Source organism: Mytilus edulis, chromosome 7 (assembly GCF_963676685.1).
Source record: "Mytilus edulis chromosome 7, xbMytEdul2.2, whole genome shotgun sequence".
Taxonomy (NCBI): domain Eukaryota; kingdom Metazoa; phylum Mollusca; class Bivalvia; order Mytilida; family Mytilidae; genus Mytilus; species Mytilus edulis.
In genome coordinates this window covers 9,211,863-9,233,734 of record NC_092350.1, presented here as the reverse complement: position 1 = coordinate 9,233,734, position 21,872 = coordinate 9,211,863, and the positions used below count along the sequence as shown (strand labels likewise).

Here is a 21,872-nt window from a genome sequence, read left to right as displayed (position 1 = left end):
TAAGAAACATGTACAATACCCCAGGTTATTATTTTTTTTTGTTGCTTTTATTATAGTAGATAATGGAGTAACTGTAATAAAAGTTTCAAACTTGTTGTGTTGCGTTTTTGTATGTACTCAGTATTGTGTAAGTTTGATTTCACCACACTAAAAATCGCGGGAAATTGATATCGTCTTTCTCAGCAAGATATGTACACGTTCTTATCGCGTCAGTGGAAAGGGGATTGCAAATAAATATAGGATATAATATACCTCTGAACTTTTTTTCACAATCAAACATCTTTCCGAGAAAACGTTTCACGGAACTAGTAAATTCCCTTCAGAAACATGCGTTTATACAAGGGCAAAAGAAAAAAAAGGGATTGTAGTTAGACTCATAGGCATGTAATATAGTGTTGAGAGAGGGCAAGCCTAAAGCTAGAAAAGTGCTAGAATCCGAGTCACCTGTTTGTCGCCTTGCTTTCCCCCCTTAAATAATCCCTTCCAAATTATAGATATAAACTTTATGGAGGTCCGTATCTACATGTCAAAATACGGATAATTTAGGATACTTTTTTAGAAAGTTTTGCCAGAGAAATTATCTTTCGATCATGAAAAAGCTTTTACTACCTAAGTTTTATGTAATTCTATATTTAATTTTAACGTTAATCGGATTTTCGCTTTTTGTTCGAAATAAGATATTTTCGGGGTTTGGTGAACATGCATGTTTTTAGAGAGTAAATAAAGACAAGGAATATAAATAGCGGATGGTGTATGTTGGGATGGTGGTAAGGGTGGCAGTTAAAACCATAGGATTACAGGGGTCGATTTCAAACCAGTAAACACACAAAGGTGAAATAAAAGCAAACCCTCTTATATAGATTATGCCATGGAGAAATAAATAGAATTTCTTCATATAAGAAGGAGTAGATGATATAAAGACCGGTATTAAATTTTTATATTACAATGAAAACAAATAGTAATTATTAAAATAATAACTAAGTTTAAAATATTATAAAACGAATATTTCCGAATTCTGAATTCCGTATTCTGAATTCTGAATTCTGAATGCTGAATTCCGAATGTTGAAATCTGAATTATAGGTGAGCCTTCTCGGCTTTCGTAGTATAATGAATTGTTGCAGGTCGTATATCAGTGCTGAGTACCTTTGGTCTCACATCTTGACTAACTAGAAAATAATCAATTCTACTAGCTACTTCATTATTTTTTCTTCTCCATGGATTTGGCGTTTTATTTGGATTTATTGCTCTCCATATATCTATAACTTTTAGTTTTTTTTATCAGAGTTTTTAGCCCATTTGTCTTATTTTTTAATTTTTTGTTGATCTTTTCTATTACTTTTTCTATCTTTTATATTAAGCGTTTCATTCATATCACCGCCTATGATAATTATACAAAGACTATATTTTTCAATGACACTTAAAGCTTTTTTAAAGAATATATTTCTATCTTTGCATGTGTTTGGGGCATAAATATATTTTTTATCGATTTCTGTGTTGATTAAAAAAAATTCTTCCGTCTTGATCTACATATTTATTTATAATTTCATGTTTAATTTTTTGTTAATATAAATCGAAACACCTCTTGATTGTATGCTTCCAAAACTATGATATAAATCGCCCGTAAATTCTTTATCTATTGAATTATTCGAAAAATGTGTTTCTTGTAAAAATATTATGTTGCATTTTTGTTGTTTTATCCATTCTTTTAGTCTAATTCTTTTTTCATATTTTCTTAACCCCTGACAATTTAAAGAACATATATGCAATAGATTAAGTGACATCGTCGTTTTGTTTTAAAAAAAGTATTTGATACATAGATTACAAATATAAAAAGCAAGATAAACATACAAATATATACAGAATTTAGAGATAAAAATACAATCATAATAATGTGTATCTCTAATAACAGTTTCAGCTTTGACGACTATCACTGTGTGAGTTGCTAGACTAAGGCTGTGTTCACATTGACCTAGACTCGGTGTTGTGTAAGTGTAACTCACACGTAAACTAAACAAATTTACGTTCCCATTGATAAAACTCAATGTTTACATGTAGTGTAAATCATGTTTTGTCTACATGCAGTCGATACTCGATGTAGGCCTTGTTTAGATTAAGTGTACACAAAACTAGGCATTTAAAACATTAGTTTCACCGTGCATATTTAAGGAAGAAACGATTTTTAAATAAAATTGATATTTATAGCAATTATTTAAGAAGTTCTTTACAGAAATATTTGTCTCAACTTGATATATTTATTTGTTTTGTTTAGAAATAAAACTTAACGTAGCTTTATTAAGCCCTTATCAAGACCCAAAGCAGCATCATTGCTGAACACATAATTCATTTGAAAATTAAAGTCTTTCCGAATTGACTTAACTTGCACAGAAATATTTGCCACTGGTTTTTACTCAAACAACGATTCACTCATAAAATTACTTAAAAAGTGTGAGGTAAATGTATTGTTTTTCTAGTATCTCGGATCCGTGAAATTACAATTAAAAAGTAAAAAAAAACATTACCACCTCCCTTTGCCAAATACTTCTTGGAGAAGAAATACCATTTGAACAAACAGAAAAGATAGAAATATAGTGATCCCTAATATATCAATCCTTCTTTTTCCTCTGTAAGCACGCTGTTGCAGCCTACGTTTTCTAATGCTTAATCGAGACATCTTTAATAGTATCTTTAAACTACTGCAAATCATCAAAATGGCTTTCATAAAGAAGCAACCACTTAACTTCAAAAAAAGGAGGGGGGGCGGTATTTTGTTTATTTATTTGAGTCAGAATTTTTCCGCGTAAACGTTTTATTCCGGTTTTTTTTTTTTCGATGCTGGTAATCATTTTTTTTTCTTCAACATTTAACACTATAATGTATGGGGAAACTCTTGATTCAGAATATTTTTTATCATCTGTAGGACCAGAATTGTTTTCTTTATCCAATTGGGGTTCGAATTATTTCCATCCCCCCTATTTAGAGTCAAATGGTCGTTCCCTTACTGCTAGAAAAGTTGTCCGAAAATGTTTCATTCGATTCTACGAAATGAACATTTAAATGACATAGAGTTTACAAATGTGAACAAATCTTATGTACAGGTAATTAAACAAGGTGTATAGATGTGAACAAATTTAATGTGAAACCAATGTCCAGTTCATTAAACTAATTGTAAACAAGTTTACTGTACATGGAATTTGGTGTGAACACGGCCTAAGTATAAATACATGTACACACATACTTTTAATTTCATATTGACCGACTTTGATAGGTTTCCACCTATTTCTATATTTAGCTGGTGAAATATATTGACCTTCACATGTAAAATGATTAATTCGCACGAGGATTAACTTTAAAAGACTGACATACCTTACATAGAAATATATAAATGTGTTGGATTGTTGGACGAAAGATACCAGAGGGACAGTCACACTCATAAATCGAAAATAAACTGACAACGCCTGGCTACAAATGAAAGAATACAAACAGACAAACAATAGAACACATGACACAACATAGAAAACTAAAGAATTAGCAACACCATCCCCACCAAAAACTAGGGGTGATCTCAGGTGCTCTGGAAGGGTAAGCAGATCCTGCTTCGCATGTGGCACCCGTTGTGTTGCTTATGTTATTATAACCTGGGGAAAAGTATAATTCGGTAGGTCACATTCATGAAAGGGAAGGCGATTGTAGTTACGACGTAAGGAACATATCCGATATCATTTGAGAAACGGTTATTCCATAACAGTCAACCAACTCGTGATGGCGTCCGTAAAATTTACGAACGGATGATTTCAACTTCACCATTTGGAACTCTTGGTTTAATAGCTTCCTTGTGAACATCAACCCTCTATCAAGAAAATCATGATAGGAATTGCAAGCACGGGAATATCGTATCAATTGGGAGATATATACCCCGTATGCAGGTGCTGCTGAAATGTTGTTACTAAAAAAAGGAAAGTTCTCAATTGGAAAGCTGAACTCGTCTCTTTTGTCGTAAAGTTTTGTTTTCAACCGACCCTCATGGTCAATTTTTAGATGTAAGTCATGATATGAGGCCGACTTAACTGTATCTGTTGTATCCCTTATCTAAAAGGTGTTTGTGCAACTTCATTTCATAGTCTGAAGTTCCTTTGTATTTGGTTCTGTTTGTAAAGATTTAGCTACAAGTTTATGTGTTTTACATATTCTTTTAAAAGAAGATGACAACTCTTCACAAGAGACCAAATGACACAGAAATCATTAATTTTAGACAACCGTAATGGCTTGTCATTCGCCGAAAATGGAGTCAGTCTGAAAATTGGTGATTTTTTGCAAAACCTCAATGTTTTAGTTACGTCTAACAATAATGATAATATGGGCAGCAAAAATCAGCAGTGACAAAAACAAATACCTTGACGAGTTCTTTTAGCTTATGTTTGAAACGAGAAATAAGACTATTATGGTTGTTGTTAGGAGTTAGATAAACTCCTATAAAATGTTTAACAAGATTAAGAACTATGTTAACTACTGAATAAGATAAAATAAAAAATAAGGATTCTTTGTAGCTCTTTCTTGTTTTATTCATTTAGTACAGTGTGTACGGAGTGAGTCGTAATTGATGATACAATACTGATTCTTACTAACAATTGACGGGGCCGATATTTTGGTCCTTTAATGAGGATAATTTCAACCCTCGGTCATGGACAATGATAAGGTCGCTTTTAATAACATGTGTGTATTGTTACTGATCTTGACATCTTAGCACACTTTATTTCTGAGTAGTTGTCTTGTAAAACAAAAATAAGAGGGATCTAAGTACTATCAAAATAATCAGAAATTTGTTCTTTTACGAAATGATCATTAAAGATACCGGCAATGTATGCAACATCAAAACATTAATTATAATTTGTTTTTTATGATCGTCAGGTTGATCAATTTTTGGGAATGGTTAAGATTGACAATACTCATTTTAAATTTTGACAAACAGGCAGAGAACAGCGCTTGGTTAACATATAATGCATGCCGTTGTTTCTTGAAATAGGTATAAGGTCCAAAAAGTCGTATTGATAGAATGATCATAAGAAGTATAAACGTAGTAGATTTAAAACAAGATGCATTAATTCCTGTTACTTCTAATACACGTCCGTATTCACGTCTACATTCATGTTTTTTTAATAAACATTGACAATTTGTCCGAAAAGGACCATTAAATATTTGCGAAGAAAATTTAGTTTACAACTTAACTTAATTGTGTTTGTGCTGTGTTGTTGGTTGTCTAAGTTTCAGGTCGTGCCTTACATCCGAACTCAGACGACAGATGCATATTTTACACTTGCACAGGATTACCCTAATTCAGCTGGTAGCGTGATAAAGGGAAACCTTGTAACATAAATAAAATGGATCCTGAATCCTGGATCTTCTTTTTTATATGTATTATTCGCTATACTACTATTTGGTTTATATAAAACCCATACATATTGATAACTGACAATCATGGTACCAATGACAAGGTTAATGAATTGAAACAGACATGTACATACATAAAGACTGCAGTGATGTTAAAATTGCATTGACTCTCTGTTATATGCATACTATCATTTGAATTAAGTTAGTGTAATGTGGCAAGGTTTGAAACAACGAGTGTGCACACAGCATTAAGGTGGTAACAGTAAGAATATCTGGACATAGTTAATGCATGTAATTATTTTTTATATAAGAGATAAAAATGAGGGACATAAATCAAAATAATCTCGGTTGGAACATAAAAATATTAAATACCATAAAAAAAGATGTGTCAAAGTGTAATGTTCAGTAGTGTTTTGTCCTTTTAACTCAATAACCATATGAGCTTTGTAAAATCCGATGGCATTACCAGAAATGGGTCAAAATGAGTAACACAATAGAAAAAAATCACATCTTAATTGGCTGGAAAAAGTCGGCTGCGCTTGTGCGAAAGTGTGTTAAACACGGATTGATAACAGTCTTCGAATTTAAATATTTTTAGATATTAACAGGTCTCGCTGCTTCCTAGCCTAGATTTTTACCATCTAAATATTTTTTTAACAACGGTTTTTCATGTTACCTCAAATTTGGTACATTCATTTCATTTAGTTAATTTGACTCACATATGTTTACAAATTAAATGTCATTGTTTTCAGCATGTCAAAAAGTACCTATTTTTCAGAAGAAACAAAAATGGTGACTAATGCAACTAATTCATCTTTCTCAATTTTTACAAGCTGTATATGCTGATGTAATACGTTTGAATAAAATAAAATATGGTAACTAATACTAGATGTTTACAAAATAACAAAGTGATTTGTGTTTGAAAAACATGTAATTTTATCTAGAACAAGAACAATAAAACAAAAGAGATATGGGTGGAAAGCAATCATCACAGACCATGGTGAAGAAAGAAAACCTTTCTCGCAACAAGACATCAACAAGTTGCCAGACGGATGGCCCCGCCCTTCCAAAACCAGATATACCTGCAAGAGGAGCGTTGGAAGAAGTGAGTTAAGATAATGATGATGTTAAAGCACCATGCTTTAAAAAATAAATCCCCAATGTAAAAAGTTCACTGAAGCTTCTTGCACATAATTATCATTTGAACGTATATCCTTAACATAAGTTGGAAGTAGATATCTCAAGGTCCTAAATTTTGAACACTATAACAGATTATTTGGAACCATGTTAAAACAACATCTATTTCGTTGAGGATAACACCAGAACCTGTGCATAACATTTTAACTAGAAACTATGAATAAGTCAACACAACAACATCCAATCCACAAGTTAAAATTATCTAAAATTAAAGAAGCTGTAAAATATCTCTATGCACGTTAAACATGGCTTTGTATTTTTCGGACAAATCATCAAACTCAATTGTTTTTTTGTATTTAAGAATTGTTGACAATAACGTCCATCTAAAGAAATTAGAATTATCAACAAATATAAGAATACAACACTTATTTTCTACACTCTTTCATGAAAGAGAATATTTTAATAAATAACCTCCATGTCTTAGTTGCAGCATGAAACATTGCAGACAGCTTCAGATACATACCATTTGGCTTTTTGAATTTCAACTTAAAAAATCAATTTAACTATTGAGCTAGGGAACAAAAACAGGTGATCTAGATCCTACTCCATGTGTGGCACCCGTTGTGTTGCTTGTATTGCTAAACACCCAGTATTAGGTCTAATTCGGAAGGCCACATTCAGAAAAAAGTGGACGGTATTGTGGTTACCACAATTGGAACATATCTGCTTTCATCTGTGAAATGGATATTACATAACGATCAACCAACCCCTGATAGTGTCTTTCAATTTAATGGAGGGATGATTTCACTTTCACCACTTCACATTCTTTGGTTAATATCTTTCTTGTGTTCCTAAAGATATAACTACCAGTTTTCTACAGTACAGGATGTCCGTCAGGAATATTTTGACGAGGTTTATTCTACAAAATGTGTATTCTTAATCTTATTCCCACATCGTTATGATTTTTCATTACTATTTACAATGCTAAAATTAAATATCGATCACATTTTTAATAATATGTTTTTTACAAATACAATTCCCTTGTTTTTTTCTTTCTCCGAAGATTCATACGGATTTCAAAACTATATACGTCGTAAATGGTTAAGTTTCATGGGTTGCTATTTCAACAGACTATCTATTTCTAGTTGTTTTAGTTGTTCATCCATCATTTTACTGGCCGACTTGCAGAGCAGAATTCATACAGATTTTCTAAAAACAAATAATCTTTCAAGGTTCTCTTATACCCTTCAAGATAAATTGGGGATGTCCAGTCAAAAAGCTTGATTTCTTGAATGACAACATATGTTTTACGTTTGAATAATAAAAGCTAGCATTATCCGTTTTCTTCACTTCTTGCTATATAAATTATTTCCTATCACTAGATAATTCATAGTTTAAGAACGACGTTAATCGCATCTATATCATCGAACATAAAATAAAGGAATAAGCATATACGAATAAAGTTTCCTCGTATCTTAATTAACAGTGAGGGTCGGTCGAGAACACTTTCTATAGCAACATTTCAGCAGCGCCTGCATAATGAATCGATATCTCTCAGTTGATATTTCAGTGCTTGCGTTTTCTACCATGAGCAAGTAAATAAGTAAGCTAGTAAAACTTTATTTGGATTCGGCATATTGAAAAACAGTACAAACATAAGCTCTAATGAGCTTTTCACCGAATATAAAAGCATATGCAATAACATATAAAACAAGGCATGCAGCATGAAAAATAAATAATAAAAAGCAGCACCAAAAAATTAACCCCAAGCAATAGCATATGAATGTATCTTGCGAAATACAAAATGTATATGATGCACCAAATTAAAAAAAATTATTATTAAATAATTTATGATTTATAAAGAAAAAATTTCAAATCTTTCAAATTGTAAAATGTAAAAACTAAATTTCAGTTGCAATACAAGCTGTTAATGTGCATAAAAGCATAAATATTGTAAAACTATGGGTGCCATTGAACAGGATTTGCTCAATGTTCCGTTGCACCTGAGATCACCAAGTTCTTTTTTTTTTATTTTGTTATTGTTTTGCAGTCTTTATTTGTGTATGTTGTATATTTTATTTTGCATATTGGCGATTATCTTTTGTTGTTTTTGTATTTTATAATGGCGTTGTCTTTCTATTTCCTATTTATCTAGATTTGCTTGTGTCTTTTGTATCTTACTCCTCACTTGTACAGACTTCAACGATTATGATATGAAATAAAATAAAGACTGTATAAGTGGGGCAGATTAAAGGGTTCGTCATAAAACAGGAATGTGTTTGCGATATATTTGTAATTCTTTATTCCTAAATCAGTATTACCTATTTTGTCTAGCTTATAATTTTTATAATTTCTGTGAAGTAAATAAAACTACACCACCTATTTAATTTAATAAACTATTATTGTCCAAACTTATGACATACTAATCGGATTACTGTCCTTCTGTTAAACTTGAAAAAATAGCGATAATTGCTTCTTTTGTAGTTGAGTGTAAGATACATGTATTATCTTTCGCACTTTTAACTGCCACCGGATTAAGAAAAACATTACTTCAATCTTCAATTTTTTGGGGTACTTGAGATTAAGAAACTTTGGCATTATATATCTAAATCTAAGAATAAAGAAATATTTAAAACAAAAAACATTAAATTTGAAACTAAAACGAGAAATATTCAATTTTAAAGAGTCCATAACATATAAAGCAATCTGCGAAACATAGTTAAACTTCCTAACTTCACTCGTTTCAAGAATAAATTACTCGTACTACATTTCGTTTTTATATTGTTAATGTTATTCCATTTGTTGATAATTCGTCTGTGAGTAATTGATCTTTCTAGTTGCTGAACGGATGTACATAGACTCATTTTGGTCTTTTGAATAAAAATACATATGAGGGTGTGTTGTGTGTGTGTGTGGGGGGGGGGGGAGGGCTGTTATGAGGGGGACAAACAAAATTATACCAAAATCTGCAATCTGTCGATAATTGTATCTTGGCTCTGCACATTGTAATGTTTTTCTATGATTGTTATGGACGTCTTTACCCTTAATTAATTGGAGGTTGGATGTGTACTGATTGATAATTCAGTCTTAGATGCATGATTTGTTTTATTAGTTGTTAGTGGCTTTGAACTAGCTTTCAGTAACTGCGATGACTCTCAGATCTATAGTTAGTGTCTTTTTGTCGGATGTACAAGTACCCGGCAATGTCCACTTGTACTTTTAGTATTTGTATTTTTATCCATCTGATGAGTTAAGCCTCATTCAACTGATTTTTACGGTTTGTTCTTATTTTGTTCTGTGACACCATTGTCCCAGATTAGGTGAATGGTTGGGAGTCATGTTTAACCCTGTCATGTTATGTATGTATGTGACTGTCTCAAATCAGGAGCCTGTAGTACGAGGGTTGTCGGTTGTTTATGTGTTACATATTTGTTTTTCGTTCATTTTTTGTACATATATTTGCCGTTACTTTTCTTGTTTGAATCGTTTTCAATATCATTTCGTAGCCTTTTATAGTTTCAATTCGGTATGTGCTTTTCTTTTCTTATAGTTGAAGGCGGTACGGTGACCTATAGTTGTTAACTTCTATGTCGTTTGGTCTCTTGTGGAGATTTGTCTCATAGGCATTCATATCACACCTTCTTTTTTTTTGTTATATAAATGCCGGTGTTCACATAATCCTCAATGTCCGAGCAAATTCTCTTCAAATGGCATTTCAGTCCGATGGTGTTGTAGGTATTGTCAATCGCTGGGTGAGCTGCAATAAGTGCATCATGGTACGATAAAAGTACGTCGTTTCGTAAGGATTTCAATACAGCACGTTGTTGTGTGACCCTCTCTAATAAGTGTTCTTTTCCTCTAGGATAATAATGGTGAAACAATATTCCATTAGAAACAACATAGTGATTTGACTTCTTCGCTAGAACGTCAGCTTTCTTTTTGTCGCGAGGAAGCGTGTTCTTTTCGATGTTCTGTAGCATTTGTCCTGTGCCTTCATCTAGATTTTGATCTGCTTGAATTGTATCCTGTGTTAACTTTGTGTATCAACATTGCAATATCGATTATCTGCTTCAGTGACTGCCTTAATTGCTGATACTGAACTTTGATTTTCGTTGTAAATTTTTTTTCTGGAGTTACCGGTTGTTGTATATGGAGTTTCGATTTGATCTATACTTAGTCGAAACTGACGTTGGTTCTCGGGATGCTGAATTCTTGAGAGCAAGTCAGCGCAAAAGTTACGATCTGCTCCTGGTTGTAAGTGAACTTCGAAATAGTATGTCTGAAAATAATGGACCATCTTGCTAAACATCCGGTACTCTCTTTAATACGATGAAGGTAGTGTATGTTTTATATCAACATGATATTTGCTATTTGCCAAGTAATCTTGGAATAGTTATCGAAGGTACCAGGATTATAATTTATTACGCCAGACGCGCGTTTCGTCTACATAAGACTCATCAGTTGCTTAATCGCTACAACTAGTGCGAGGCATTCACTTTCTTTAACGTCCCATCTTTGTTCTGGTTTATATAGCATGCGTCCACCATATAAAAACACTATATAGAAAAACTCTTAGTTGAATAGATATAGGAAGATGTGGTGTGAGTCCCAATGAGACAACTCTCCATCCAAATAACAATTTAAAAAAGTAAACCATTATAGGTCAATGTACGGCCTTCAGCACAAAGCCTTGGCTCACACCGAACACCAAGCTACAATGGGCCCCAAATTACTAATGAAAAACCATTCAAACGGGAAAAAGACCTCATCATTGATACCAGGACTAAATTTTGTATATACGCCAGACGCGCGTATCGTCTACAAAAGACTCATCAGTGACGCTCGAATTCAAAAAAGTTAAAAAAGGCAAATAAAGTACAAAGCTGAAGAGCATAGAGATCCAAAATTCCTAAATGTGTTGCCAAATACAGCTTAGGTAATCTATGCCTGAGGAGGAAAAACCTTAGTATTTCAAAAAAATTCAAATTGTTGTAAACAGTTAATTTATAAATATAACCATATCTATAATTAATTCATGTCAGCACAAAAAGTGCTGACTACTGGGCTTGTGATACCCTTGGGGAAATTAATCTCCACCAGCAGTGGCATCGACCAAGTGACTCATCATAGATACCAGGACTAAATTTTGAATATACGCCAGACACGCGTTTCGTCTACAAAGACTCATCAGTGACGCTCGAATCCAAAAATCCAAAAATGTTAAAAAAGCCAAATAAAGTACAAAGTTGAAGAGCATTGAGATCCAAAATTCTTAAAAGTTTTGCCAAATACAGCCGAGGTAATCTATGTATGAGGTAGAAAAGCCTTAGTATTTAAAAGAATTCAAAATTTTGTAAACAGTTAATTTATAAATATAACCATATAAATGACAATTCATGTCAGCACAAAAAGTGCTGACTACTGGGCTTGTGATACCCTCGGGGAAATAAATATCCACCAGCAGTGACATCGACCAAGTGGTTGTTAATAAACTCATCATAGATACCAGGACTAAATTTTGTATATACGCCAGACGCGCATTTCGTCTACAAAAGTTCATCAGTGACGCTCGAATCGAAAAAAGTAAAAAAAAAGGCCAAATAAAGTACAAAGTTGAAGAGCCAACGGTCTAATCTATATAAAAAACGAGAAACACACATAAACAAACGACAACTACTGTACATCAGATTCCTGAATTAGGACAGGTGCAAACATTTGCAGTGGGATTTAACGTGTTAATGGTACCAAACCTTCTCCTTTTTCTGAAACAATAGCATAACATCACAACATAGAAAAACACACGATAAAATATCAATTGGCAGGATTAACTCAATCAAAAAACTTGAATTAATACACTATAAACGAATAAATTTGATCTGTGATATCTGATTGTAAATGCACAGTTAATAAAATATTAGGGACAAACATTCAAGGCCAAAAAGCAAAGAAACAAGTCCAAACAAAGCCATGGCAAGACACCAGTGCGAAATATTTAACCCTTCGAAAATAATCACTTTTTGAAGTCCAGAAATACTAGAAAGATTGGCGTCGTTATTTTCGAGTGGTTGTGTATAAATTTCCGGGAATAATTGAATAGTCAAAGGAACATTCGACTTCTTTAACATTTTTCTGCGATGCAAAGGATTGCAAAGATACTGTTTTTTTTATCTACTGATATGCCGTCTGTGGTGATGATATTGCCCAAATATTGGACTTCTTTACATGCGAACTGACACTTTGGCGGCTTTAATTTCTAAAAGGCTTCAATTAATTGATCAAATAGAGCTGATAAGTGACAAAGGTGTTCTTCAAAGTTTTAACTGGAAATAAGATTGCGTCTATATACCCTTATGCACTTTTCCAGTTGAGATCCCGGATAACTTCATTTATGATCATGTTGAATGTTGCAGGCGAATTTAACAGAACATATGGAAGTCGGTTGAACTCGCACTGCGTCATGAAATCAGTCTTTTATTTAAATTACTTCTCATGTTCGAGCTGCCAGAATCATTATCTCAAATATCAGAGACGCCATATATCTGAGCCTGCTTTTCCTCAAGTGTATCTAGGACATTTTTAAGGTTTGTTAGCGATTGCGTATACAATTTTGTCAGGCCGTAAGTGTGTAATAGTCCACACATACTCTCTTAACTCCTTCATGCTTTGCTACTATCAAGATGGGGCTGTTTCATGGTGAAATGCTCTGCCGAATAATACCTTGTTCTTCAATTTCGCCCAGAAGGACGTTTGTTTCTTTTTGTTTTTGAGATAGTCCGGTATGGAAATTGTCTGACTGGATTTGCATCATCCGTATCAATGATGGTTTGCCTATTTTGGTATACTTTAATTTGGTAATGTTTTCATAAATGCTTTCTTATGTTGCTCTAACAGAGTCAATAACTTATATTTTTTTTTATTTTTGTGTTTCATTTAAACCGAACTTTGATAGATCAATACCATCTCTGTAGCTTATTTTATTTGAATTTCAATTTGAATTACAATCTTCGATAGATATTATACTTTCTATAAAGCACTGACTTTAAGATAATTCTGTCATTCCGTTTTGTAATGATGAAACATGTTTTGGAAAAGTGTCTCGGCTTTTCGATCATGCATGATGTTTCGGTCTAAAATACGTGGCACATTTGCATCCTCCAAAATATAAAAATCGTAAAATAAAGAGAGCTTTTATATTTCAAAGACCAATGTATCTGTGTCTAGCACTCTGAAAAATTGTCATTTACACAACGTACACCTAACAAATCGTATTTATCTATAGGGTAGTTTGTGTCTACCTGCAATGCCTTATATGTTTTGGTTTTAATGACGGACACAACTGCACTGGTATCGACAAAAGTATGTATAACCGTCGGAACCTATTCTTACAATCAGCTTTTAAACAACCTGCATTTGCAAAAAGATTAGCTGTATTTCTATTAAGGGGGTTATATCTAGATTTCTGAAATCAAGACAACAGTAGTATACTCCAGTATTTATATGGTTATAATTATAGATTAACGGTTAACATACCTGTCTTTGGTTGAAGTATGAAACGGATGGAACTTTTGAAAAAAATAAATTTGTTTTTCTGAATCTCTTTATTTGAGAGGTGTTTTTGTTGCTTATTAATATTAATAAGAACACTGTAGGATGCTTTAAATGCAAGAACGTATAAAATAATACTTTGCATCGTAAATAAACACGTGTATTGTAAAAGTAGTTGAAGACATGATACGGGTTATGTTCGTCTCATATACTCAATGATGGTATGGTACAAATCTCAAAACGGGAGGGATGGTACTTGATTGCAAATGATGCAGACACGATTTCTAAATCAGTTTATTTGAGGTCTGCAGCTGGCTTTTCAGTAACTGCTAATAGTCTTTTGTTTATTTATGTATCAATCCAATGTTGCTTTGTTTAGTTTGTTAACTTTTCTGACATCGGACTCAGACATCTCTAAACTGAGTTTTACTGTGCGTATTGCTGTGGATTTGTTCCTTTAATCTACATTGACCTTGCTGTAAGTCAGTTGCTACTGATATGGTGAAAACCCCATCCACCAAGACAAATCCTTATTATTAATGATCTAAGAAGTTTAAGTACACTTTGCATTTAATTTTTTTCAATTTAGATATTTTACATTTAGTACATACAATAATATACTTAGTTTTTTTTTATTGTAACATAAATTAAGTTATGAATATGATCAGTTAGTCATTCTAAAGGATCCTTATCTTTTATAAATCAGACACGTGTATTTGTTTATAAAATATTGAAAACAACACGTTATTAATTTCTTGCGTTGAAGCGCTTTTCTGGATTTACCTTCATTAGGAACGCTCATAGCCAAATATTTGATATCCGAAGATAAATAAGTACCGAGACCGTGTCAAAAATACCTAAAATAAATAGCAAAATTCATCTAAAGCCAACTTTGCCTGAGGGAGTTGAAACCTTAGTGTCTGAATAATTTCTAAATTTATAAACGGACAATTTTAGTTAAGTTTGTTTTTAAAAATCATGTCAGTACCGAAATACTGACTACTGAGCTGATGATACCCTCGGGTACTGATAGTCCACCGGCAGAGGTATCGATCCAGTGATGTAAAATCTTGAGAACAACACGTTATTAATTTCTTGCGTCCGAAGCGCTTTTCTGGATTTAACTTAATCAGGTATAAAACTAATCACCCATCTCATTTACAGTGCAAGATATAGAAATACATTTTTCTTCTGAGGTTTTGGAATATTAAGAAGTAACAAAAACCAGCTGAAAATGAAATTCGGATAAAAACTAGTTGCATTTGTATTTTGCTACCTTAGAACATATTTGTATACAAAAGAACGTCATGTGTACATATGAGTTCAATTTATATATTCACTTTTGATACCAGAAATTGTCATTAAATACTTTATCGAAATAAAAGAAGGAAAATAGTTAAGTGTACAGCAACATGTTTCGTTTCAATTATCGAATTTTTCTATGTATAATTAACGTTTGTCAGTTGTGAATTTAAATTGTTCTTCTATTTGTAGTTACTTGAAGGGGTCGGAAATTTTTCAGCAAGTATCTTAGGCATGAGTTGGACAGGTGAGTGTAGACTGTCTCTAAAAGATAACTCGATACCTCAGTAAAAAGGTACTAAGTGCTCAATATAATTTGTTCTATACATAAATTGTATAAAGTGTAGCTTGAAAATTCAGCCTCATTGAATCCAATGTATATCTTACTATTTGTTCCATTGATTTACATATAGCAATATTTATAGGGGACAATTCAGTAAGGTAAAGTCCTAGGGAATACGATTATTAACATATGCAGAATACATAATTATTAATACTAAGCATGACAGAATATTTCTCGATTCCTATACAATTGCGCCACATGAGTTTAGTTTAAACATACTTATTTATAGTGGATTGTAAAACAAGTTATAACAACTTATCTAAATCCCTTTCCACTTTGCAGATGCGAGTGCGACCTTGTTGGGGCATTGGCATGCTCTTTTTCGAATTGTACAAGGGTGACTTATACGTGCAAGAGATAAGAATATCTTAACAAGGGTCAGCCGTTTATCGTTCCTTTCCGACGGTCTATCATCGTTTCCTCATTACCATACTCGCAAATGGTGTCTAGGGAGGGCAGACAATTTGGTCCAAGAAATTTTCATAGCGGAACGGAAATCAAGCCAGAAACCTTTGTTTTAGTAGTCCGAAGCACTAATCACTACACCGCGGCTCTCAAATTGCATCATACTTACTATTACAGTTTATGTTTGCGGCATATCGTATAATAATACCTTACTTATTGTTTTATGCCCTAAATATTTTAAAGAGTCATTCTCTGTAAGCATCAAAATCATGTGGAAATGACATGTCACAGAATTAGTTCAAAATTTGTAAAAATGATCTAACAGTTGAGATATACTGAAAAATACAACCAGTTTCATGTAAAATTTTGTGGTTGCTATGGTAACGGCTTGAACACTTTTTTGTCAATTTTGGTAAGGAAAAAAGGCTAAAAATGTGCAACTTTAGTTAGATGAATACGGCCTTTAAGAGAAACAAAAAGAATATTGTGTTTGTTATTATGAATAAGTATGGTTACATCATATTTAAAAATTGCATTTAAAAAAATATATTATATAAAAGTTATGTCAAGAACCTAGCTCCAAAAAGGGTCAAATTCCATGTGTATTGAAAATCCAATTTTACCCTGTTTTGAAAGCTTCGGAAATTTTCAACCCAGATTTTCCCAATATGGCTAAAATAATTTTTAAATAGTTTAACCATTGCTTAATCAAAATACAAAAAATTGGGAGGGGTATATTTGAAAATTTTGCAAAATTTAATTTTTCGAAAACATGGTTTTTCGAAATTACTCTTTTTGATATTGTTACAAAAAGAATATTGAAATTGACAAAAATGCTTTATTTGTCTGCAAATACTTAATCTTGATCTCAGAAAAAAATAAATGTTATCAAAATTAAATATAACAACTGCTGAACTCTAAAATGTCAATTTGAAGCCCCTTTTAGTTACCCCTGTGTAGCAGGAGTAACATCCCCTGAATTACTCTTCAGACAAGAAGACACAAACGTTTTTGTTTCTCTACAGAAAACAATTCCAATTGTAGGACCATGATAAATGTATTTCAAAGTACTATAAACACAATAGAATGTGTTTTGTTTACCGCTCGCGGTTTAACCACAAATAAGACTGTTGAAAACATTCCCAGTGCTCTACTGAACTTGTGAAAATGAAATCATTCCATCAATTGGTTATTGGTGCTAAAATATTTTAGATGACATTTTACAAATTTTACAAATGATTTTTTTTGTAATGTTTAACACATTCCCAACAATTGCTCATGCAAAATGCCATTTAATGGAGAAAGGAAAAGGAAAACTCTGTGCCTGGTGTTGAGTGAAATTGGAACACACACCATATGTAGACAATTAAAAGAAGAGATTGGGTCGAGCAGTACTTGCTGTGAATCTGATGACAAGAGAAAATGTTCTGCCAGAAAGAGACATACTTGTGACACGAAAACAATATCAAATCTTTAACTGTATGAACTTGGTAAGTAAAAAATATTTTTCCTGAAATTATTGATGTGGGGGTTGGGACAAGGAACGGGACTTCAAGCCGAGATCACCATTTATAGCATTATCTACCTGTCTATTAAACAGCTGCGCCATGAGTGCATGATACGTCCGTCATATTTTCAAAAAATAAAGTTCAATTACTTCTCAATGTCATATTAGCTAATGTATGAAAATCAAAAGTTAGCTTGCATCAATAGATATAAACAATTCACCAAAGTTTCATGATATTTCAGAAAGCATTTTTGAGTTATTGTAAAAAAAAAAAATGGTAAATCCCCCTTTTTGTGAATAAAACCTTATGACTTGGAAATATAAATTGTAAAATTTGTAAAATTATAAAGGAAGCTTACATCAATAGATATAAACAATTCACCAAAGTTTCATAAGAATTGCTGAAAGCATTTTTGAGATTTTGTCTGAAAAGTGGAAAATCCCCCTTATAGCTCACCTGGCCCAAAGGGCCAAGTGAACTTTTCTCATCACTTTGCGTCCGTCGTCTATCGCCTGTCGTCGTTTTTAAAAATCTTCTTCTCTGAAACTACTGGGCAAAATTTTACTAAACTTGTCCACAATCATCATTGGGGTATCTAGTTTAAAAAATGTGTCCGGTGACTCGGCCCACCAACCATGAATTAAAAAACAACACAGAGGTAAAATGTAGATTTTTGCTTATATCTCTGAAACCAAAGCATTTAGAGCAAATCTGACATGGGGTAACATTATAAATCAGGTCAAGTTCTATCTACACTGAAATTGTCAGATGAATTGGACAACCGTTGTTGGGTTGCTGCCCCTGAATTGGTAATTTTAAGAAAATTTTGCAGCTTTTGGTTATTATCTTGAATATTATTATAGATAGAGATAAACCGTAAACAGCAATAATGAACAGCAAAGTAAGACCTAAAATTAAGTCAATATGCCCAAGATGGTCAATTGACCCCTTAAGGAGTTATTGCCCTTTATATTCACTGTTAAACAATTTTCATGAATTTTATAAATTTTTGTAAATATTTACAAAATATTTTCCACTGTTACTACTACTGGGCCAAGTTCATTATAGATGGAAATAATTGTAAACAGCAATAATGTTCAGTAAAGTAAGATCTACAAACACGTTACCATCACCAAAACACAATTTTGTCATGAATCCATCTGTCCTTTGTTTAATATGTATATATACCAAGGTCAGCGACATAGACTCTTTAGAGCCTCTAGTTTTATGAATAAAACCCTGTATACTGCATACCTGCCAACTGTCACTATTTGCGGGGGATTTCCCCAATGGAGGCTTCTAAATGGAAATTTTGAAAGAGCAATTTTGTTCACAATTCTAAACAAAACAATTAATTTTATAAGGGCTATAGGCTAACAGAATGAAGAAGCCTAAAACAACATTAAAATATATATTAAGGCCCCCTTAAAGGTTTTGTAGGACTGTAAAAGCAATATTGCACACAAAACCGCCATGGGCATTTTGAAAAGTTGGCAGGTATGATACTGGAAGTGTAAAATCTAGAATTTAAAAAAAATCAAAAAAGAGCAGTGGCGTAGCTAGGTCATTTTTAAGTGTACGCCCGAACTTCGGCGAGGAGTCTAAGGACCTGTCGCCCGGTAGTGGGTCCAAGTTAGGGGGCAAAGCCAACAAAAGCAATATTGTATCGAAATTGAGTTACCATTTCTGTCATTAAATAATCATTAATATTATTATTCTGTGCACGGAATCTAAATGTTTTTTTTATGTTTGATATATTCATTGTGTTAATTTGGAATCTAATGGTCATTGGTTTTAGAGAAGTCGTCCAAACCATGCAATTAATTTCAAATATGAGTAAAAAATCGTTAATGAACTTGAAATAATTAATTTTCAGAAATTTTCAGGTGCAATATTAAAATTTGCATTTTAAGGGTTCTGTAGAACCCTTGTTCTCGCCTGAGATTTCTTGCAGCAAAAAGTGAATCCATTTATCAGTCATTTACAGAAGTTAAAAAGATCAATCATTATTTAGAGATATTTTTTTTTAATCTGGAATATTGATCTCTGCACAAGTTTCATTACCATCTATGCAGGTTTCAAAGTTAAGGAAGCTACCATTTAAGTTATAGACAGGACAGGAGTTTTGAGTAAACAAAAAGGCAGGATGATCAACTTGGCAAAATTTTTGGCTTTAAATATTAATCATAAAAAGCTTCTTCCAAAGTTGACGAAGTAATTGATGTATCATAAGAAACATTAACCCCAAAATGTAACTACCTTTTACCTGCAAAAAGAAATTCTTTTTTCTCAATAAAATACGGGGAAATTAAACATTAATTTCATCATTAAGCTCTAGATAATATTTTGATCATGAACAGTTTCTGTGCAACTTCCGTAAAATTTCACAAATATTTGACAAAGTTATAGATATTTAAAATTTTTTAACCACATACTGAAACTAAACTGATGCCGCCGACGAAAATTTAGGCTCTCTAATTTCCCTTTTGGCGACATAAATCATAGGCTGGACAAAAATGCTAACCACATAAATTATCGAATCTCATCAGGGTTGCGTTCAATTTTGTAGCTACATATTAGGGCTAATAGATTTTTGACTACTGAACGTGTAGCTAACCTAGATGCTATCATTTAAAAATATTTTTTTGGATCAAAATTCAAGTGTACGCCCGGGCGTTTTGACGTAAACGTAGCTACGCGCCTGAAGAGTCCATGTCAAAAGATATAGACAATTCACTAAAATTATTTGCAATATGGTAAAAGCATTTTTGATTTTTGTCCGAAAATGAATAAAACCCTATAAACTTAGAAAGGTAAAATCAAAAATTTAAAAAAACGAAAGGGAGCTCACGTCAATAAATATAAACAATTCACCAAAGTTTTATGCAAATTGATAAAAGCGTTTTTGAGTTAATGTCCCAAATTTTGATGACGGACGGACGGAAAATGAAATTGAGAATGAAAATGTGTCAAAGAGACAACAACCCAACCATAGAGTAGACAAAAGCTGATGGCCAGCGATGGGTCTTTAATGCAGTTTACCATAATACATCCTGTAAACAGGCGTATAAAAAGTAGCACAATTCTGTTGTTGACTAAACAGCTGTTTTTAATCTTAATGCTTTGAAAATGTGATGGGCGTATCATGTGGTCAGAACATGTATTTCCATTCTCTAAAGTTAGCCTCAACCAAATGGGATAAAACTTATACTTAATGATAATTACCACAAAATACAGATCAATTTTGAATTTTTGTGATGCCACTTTAACTATTCTAGAGTTTTTCCTGCATGCTAAACTTTTGAGACCACAAGCCTGAAGATCAATAATTTTAAAAGTTTAGTTGGAATAAAAGAATTTTACTTGTTGTTTAGTGCAGAGACTGCGAGTTATATGTCCTTTAACATATGGAAGAATTTCTAAATTTTTCATTTCAGTTCTCCAACTTACCTGTAAGTTTACCTAAACAAAATGTTATGCATTGTATACTCAATACTTATTGCCACAAACTCGTATCAAGTACACAACATCCCTCAGTAATGTCTCATTATAACTTTATGCAAGCGAGGTCATTATATGTGTCCAATGGAATTTATTTAAATAACGAAAAAAAAACATTGCTTTCATGTTACACTTTGCGGTAAACATTTTCTAAACATCGCCATATTTGGACGAAGACCGGTAATGAATTTGTTTTCTATATTCATATCTGTAGATTTAATTTATAATTTTACTGAAGATTAAATGTATAATTGTGATATTTCGAGACGTTTTGAATATCAGTTCTCAACCAACCAGAATCAAAATTGAATATTATACAAATTACAATTGGTTCCCTTGCCCAAAGGAGATATGTTAATTTGTTCACCATGTTTCTCCAGTGTCCGTGGGAAAATGTGACTGTTTTAGGGTAAACAAATCTTTAAATCACCCTAAGGCATTGAAAATAAATAATTTGTTTCATTGTATATAATTTTTTACTTTATGAACTTAAATTACATATGGTGGAATGATATCTTTTATAAAAATGCGTATATTTTTCAGGAAATGTAAATCAGAAACCTACTGATTCTGTCTTGTTCCTTTTTTACAAGATCTAACACAATATGATCATGGTAGTGTCACTAGAACAACAATCGAATAAAGATGTTACTGTTTGCTCCAACGATCATTCCATTACTTTTTTTCGAGAAACATTGAATGAGAAATGCCAGAACAAAACTCTTATTAACAGTCATCTTCAGC

The 21,872-nt window shown here is 32.6% G+C and overlaps 1 protein-coding gene across 1 annotated transcript in view; it reads left to right on the top strand.

The window, feature by feature from the left end:
* The window catches only part of LOC139529873 (G2/M phase-specific E3 ubiquitin-protein ligase-like), a 64,820-nt gene that overhangs the window by 15,480 nt on the left and 27,468 nt on the right, over positions 1 to 21,872 (top strand). The window contains exons 2-3 of the mRNA XM_071325813.1: positions 6,332 to 6,492; positions 15,564 to 15,618. Of these exons, the coding sequence (XP_071181914.1) occupies positions 6,358 to 6,492; positions 15,564 to 15,618 (190 nt within the window). The 5' untranslated portion in view covers positions 6,332 to 6,357. The remainder of the gene's footprint in view (positions 1 to 6,331; positions 6,493 to 15,563; positions 15,619 to 21,872) is intronic.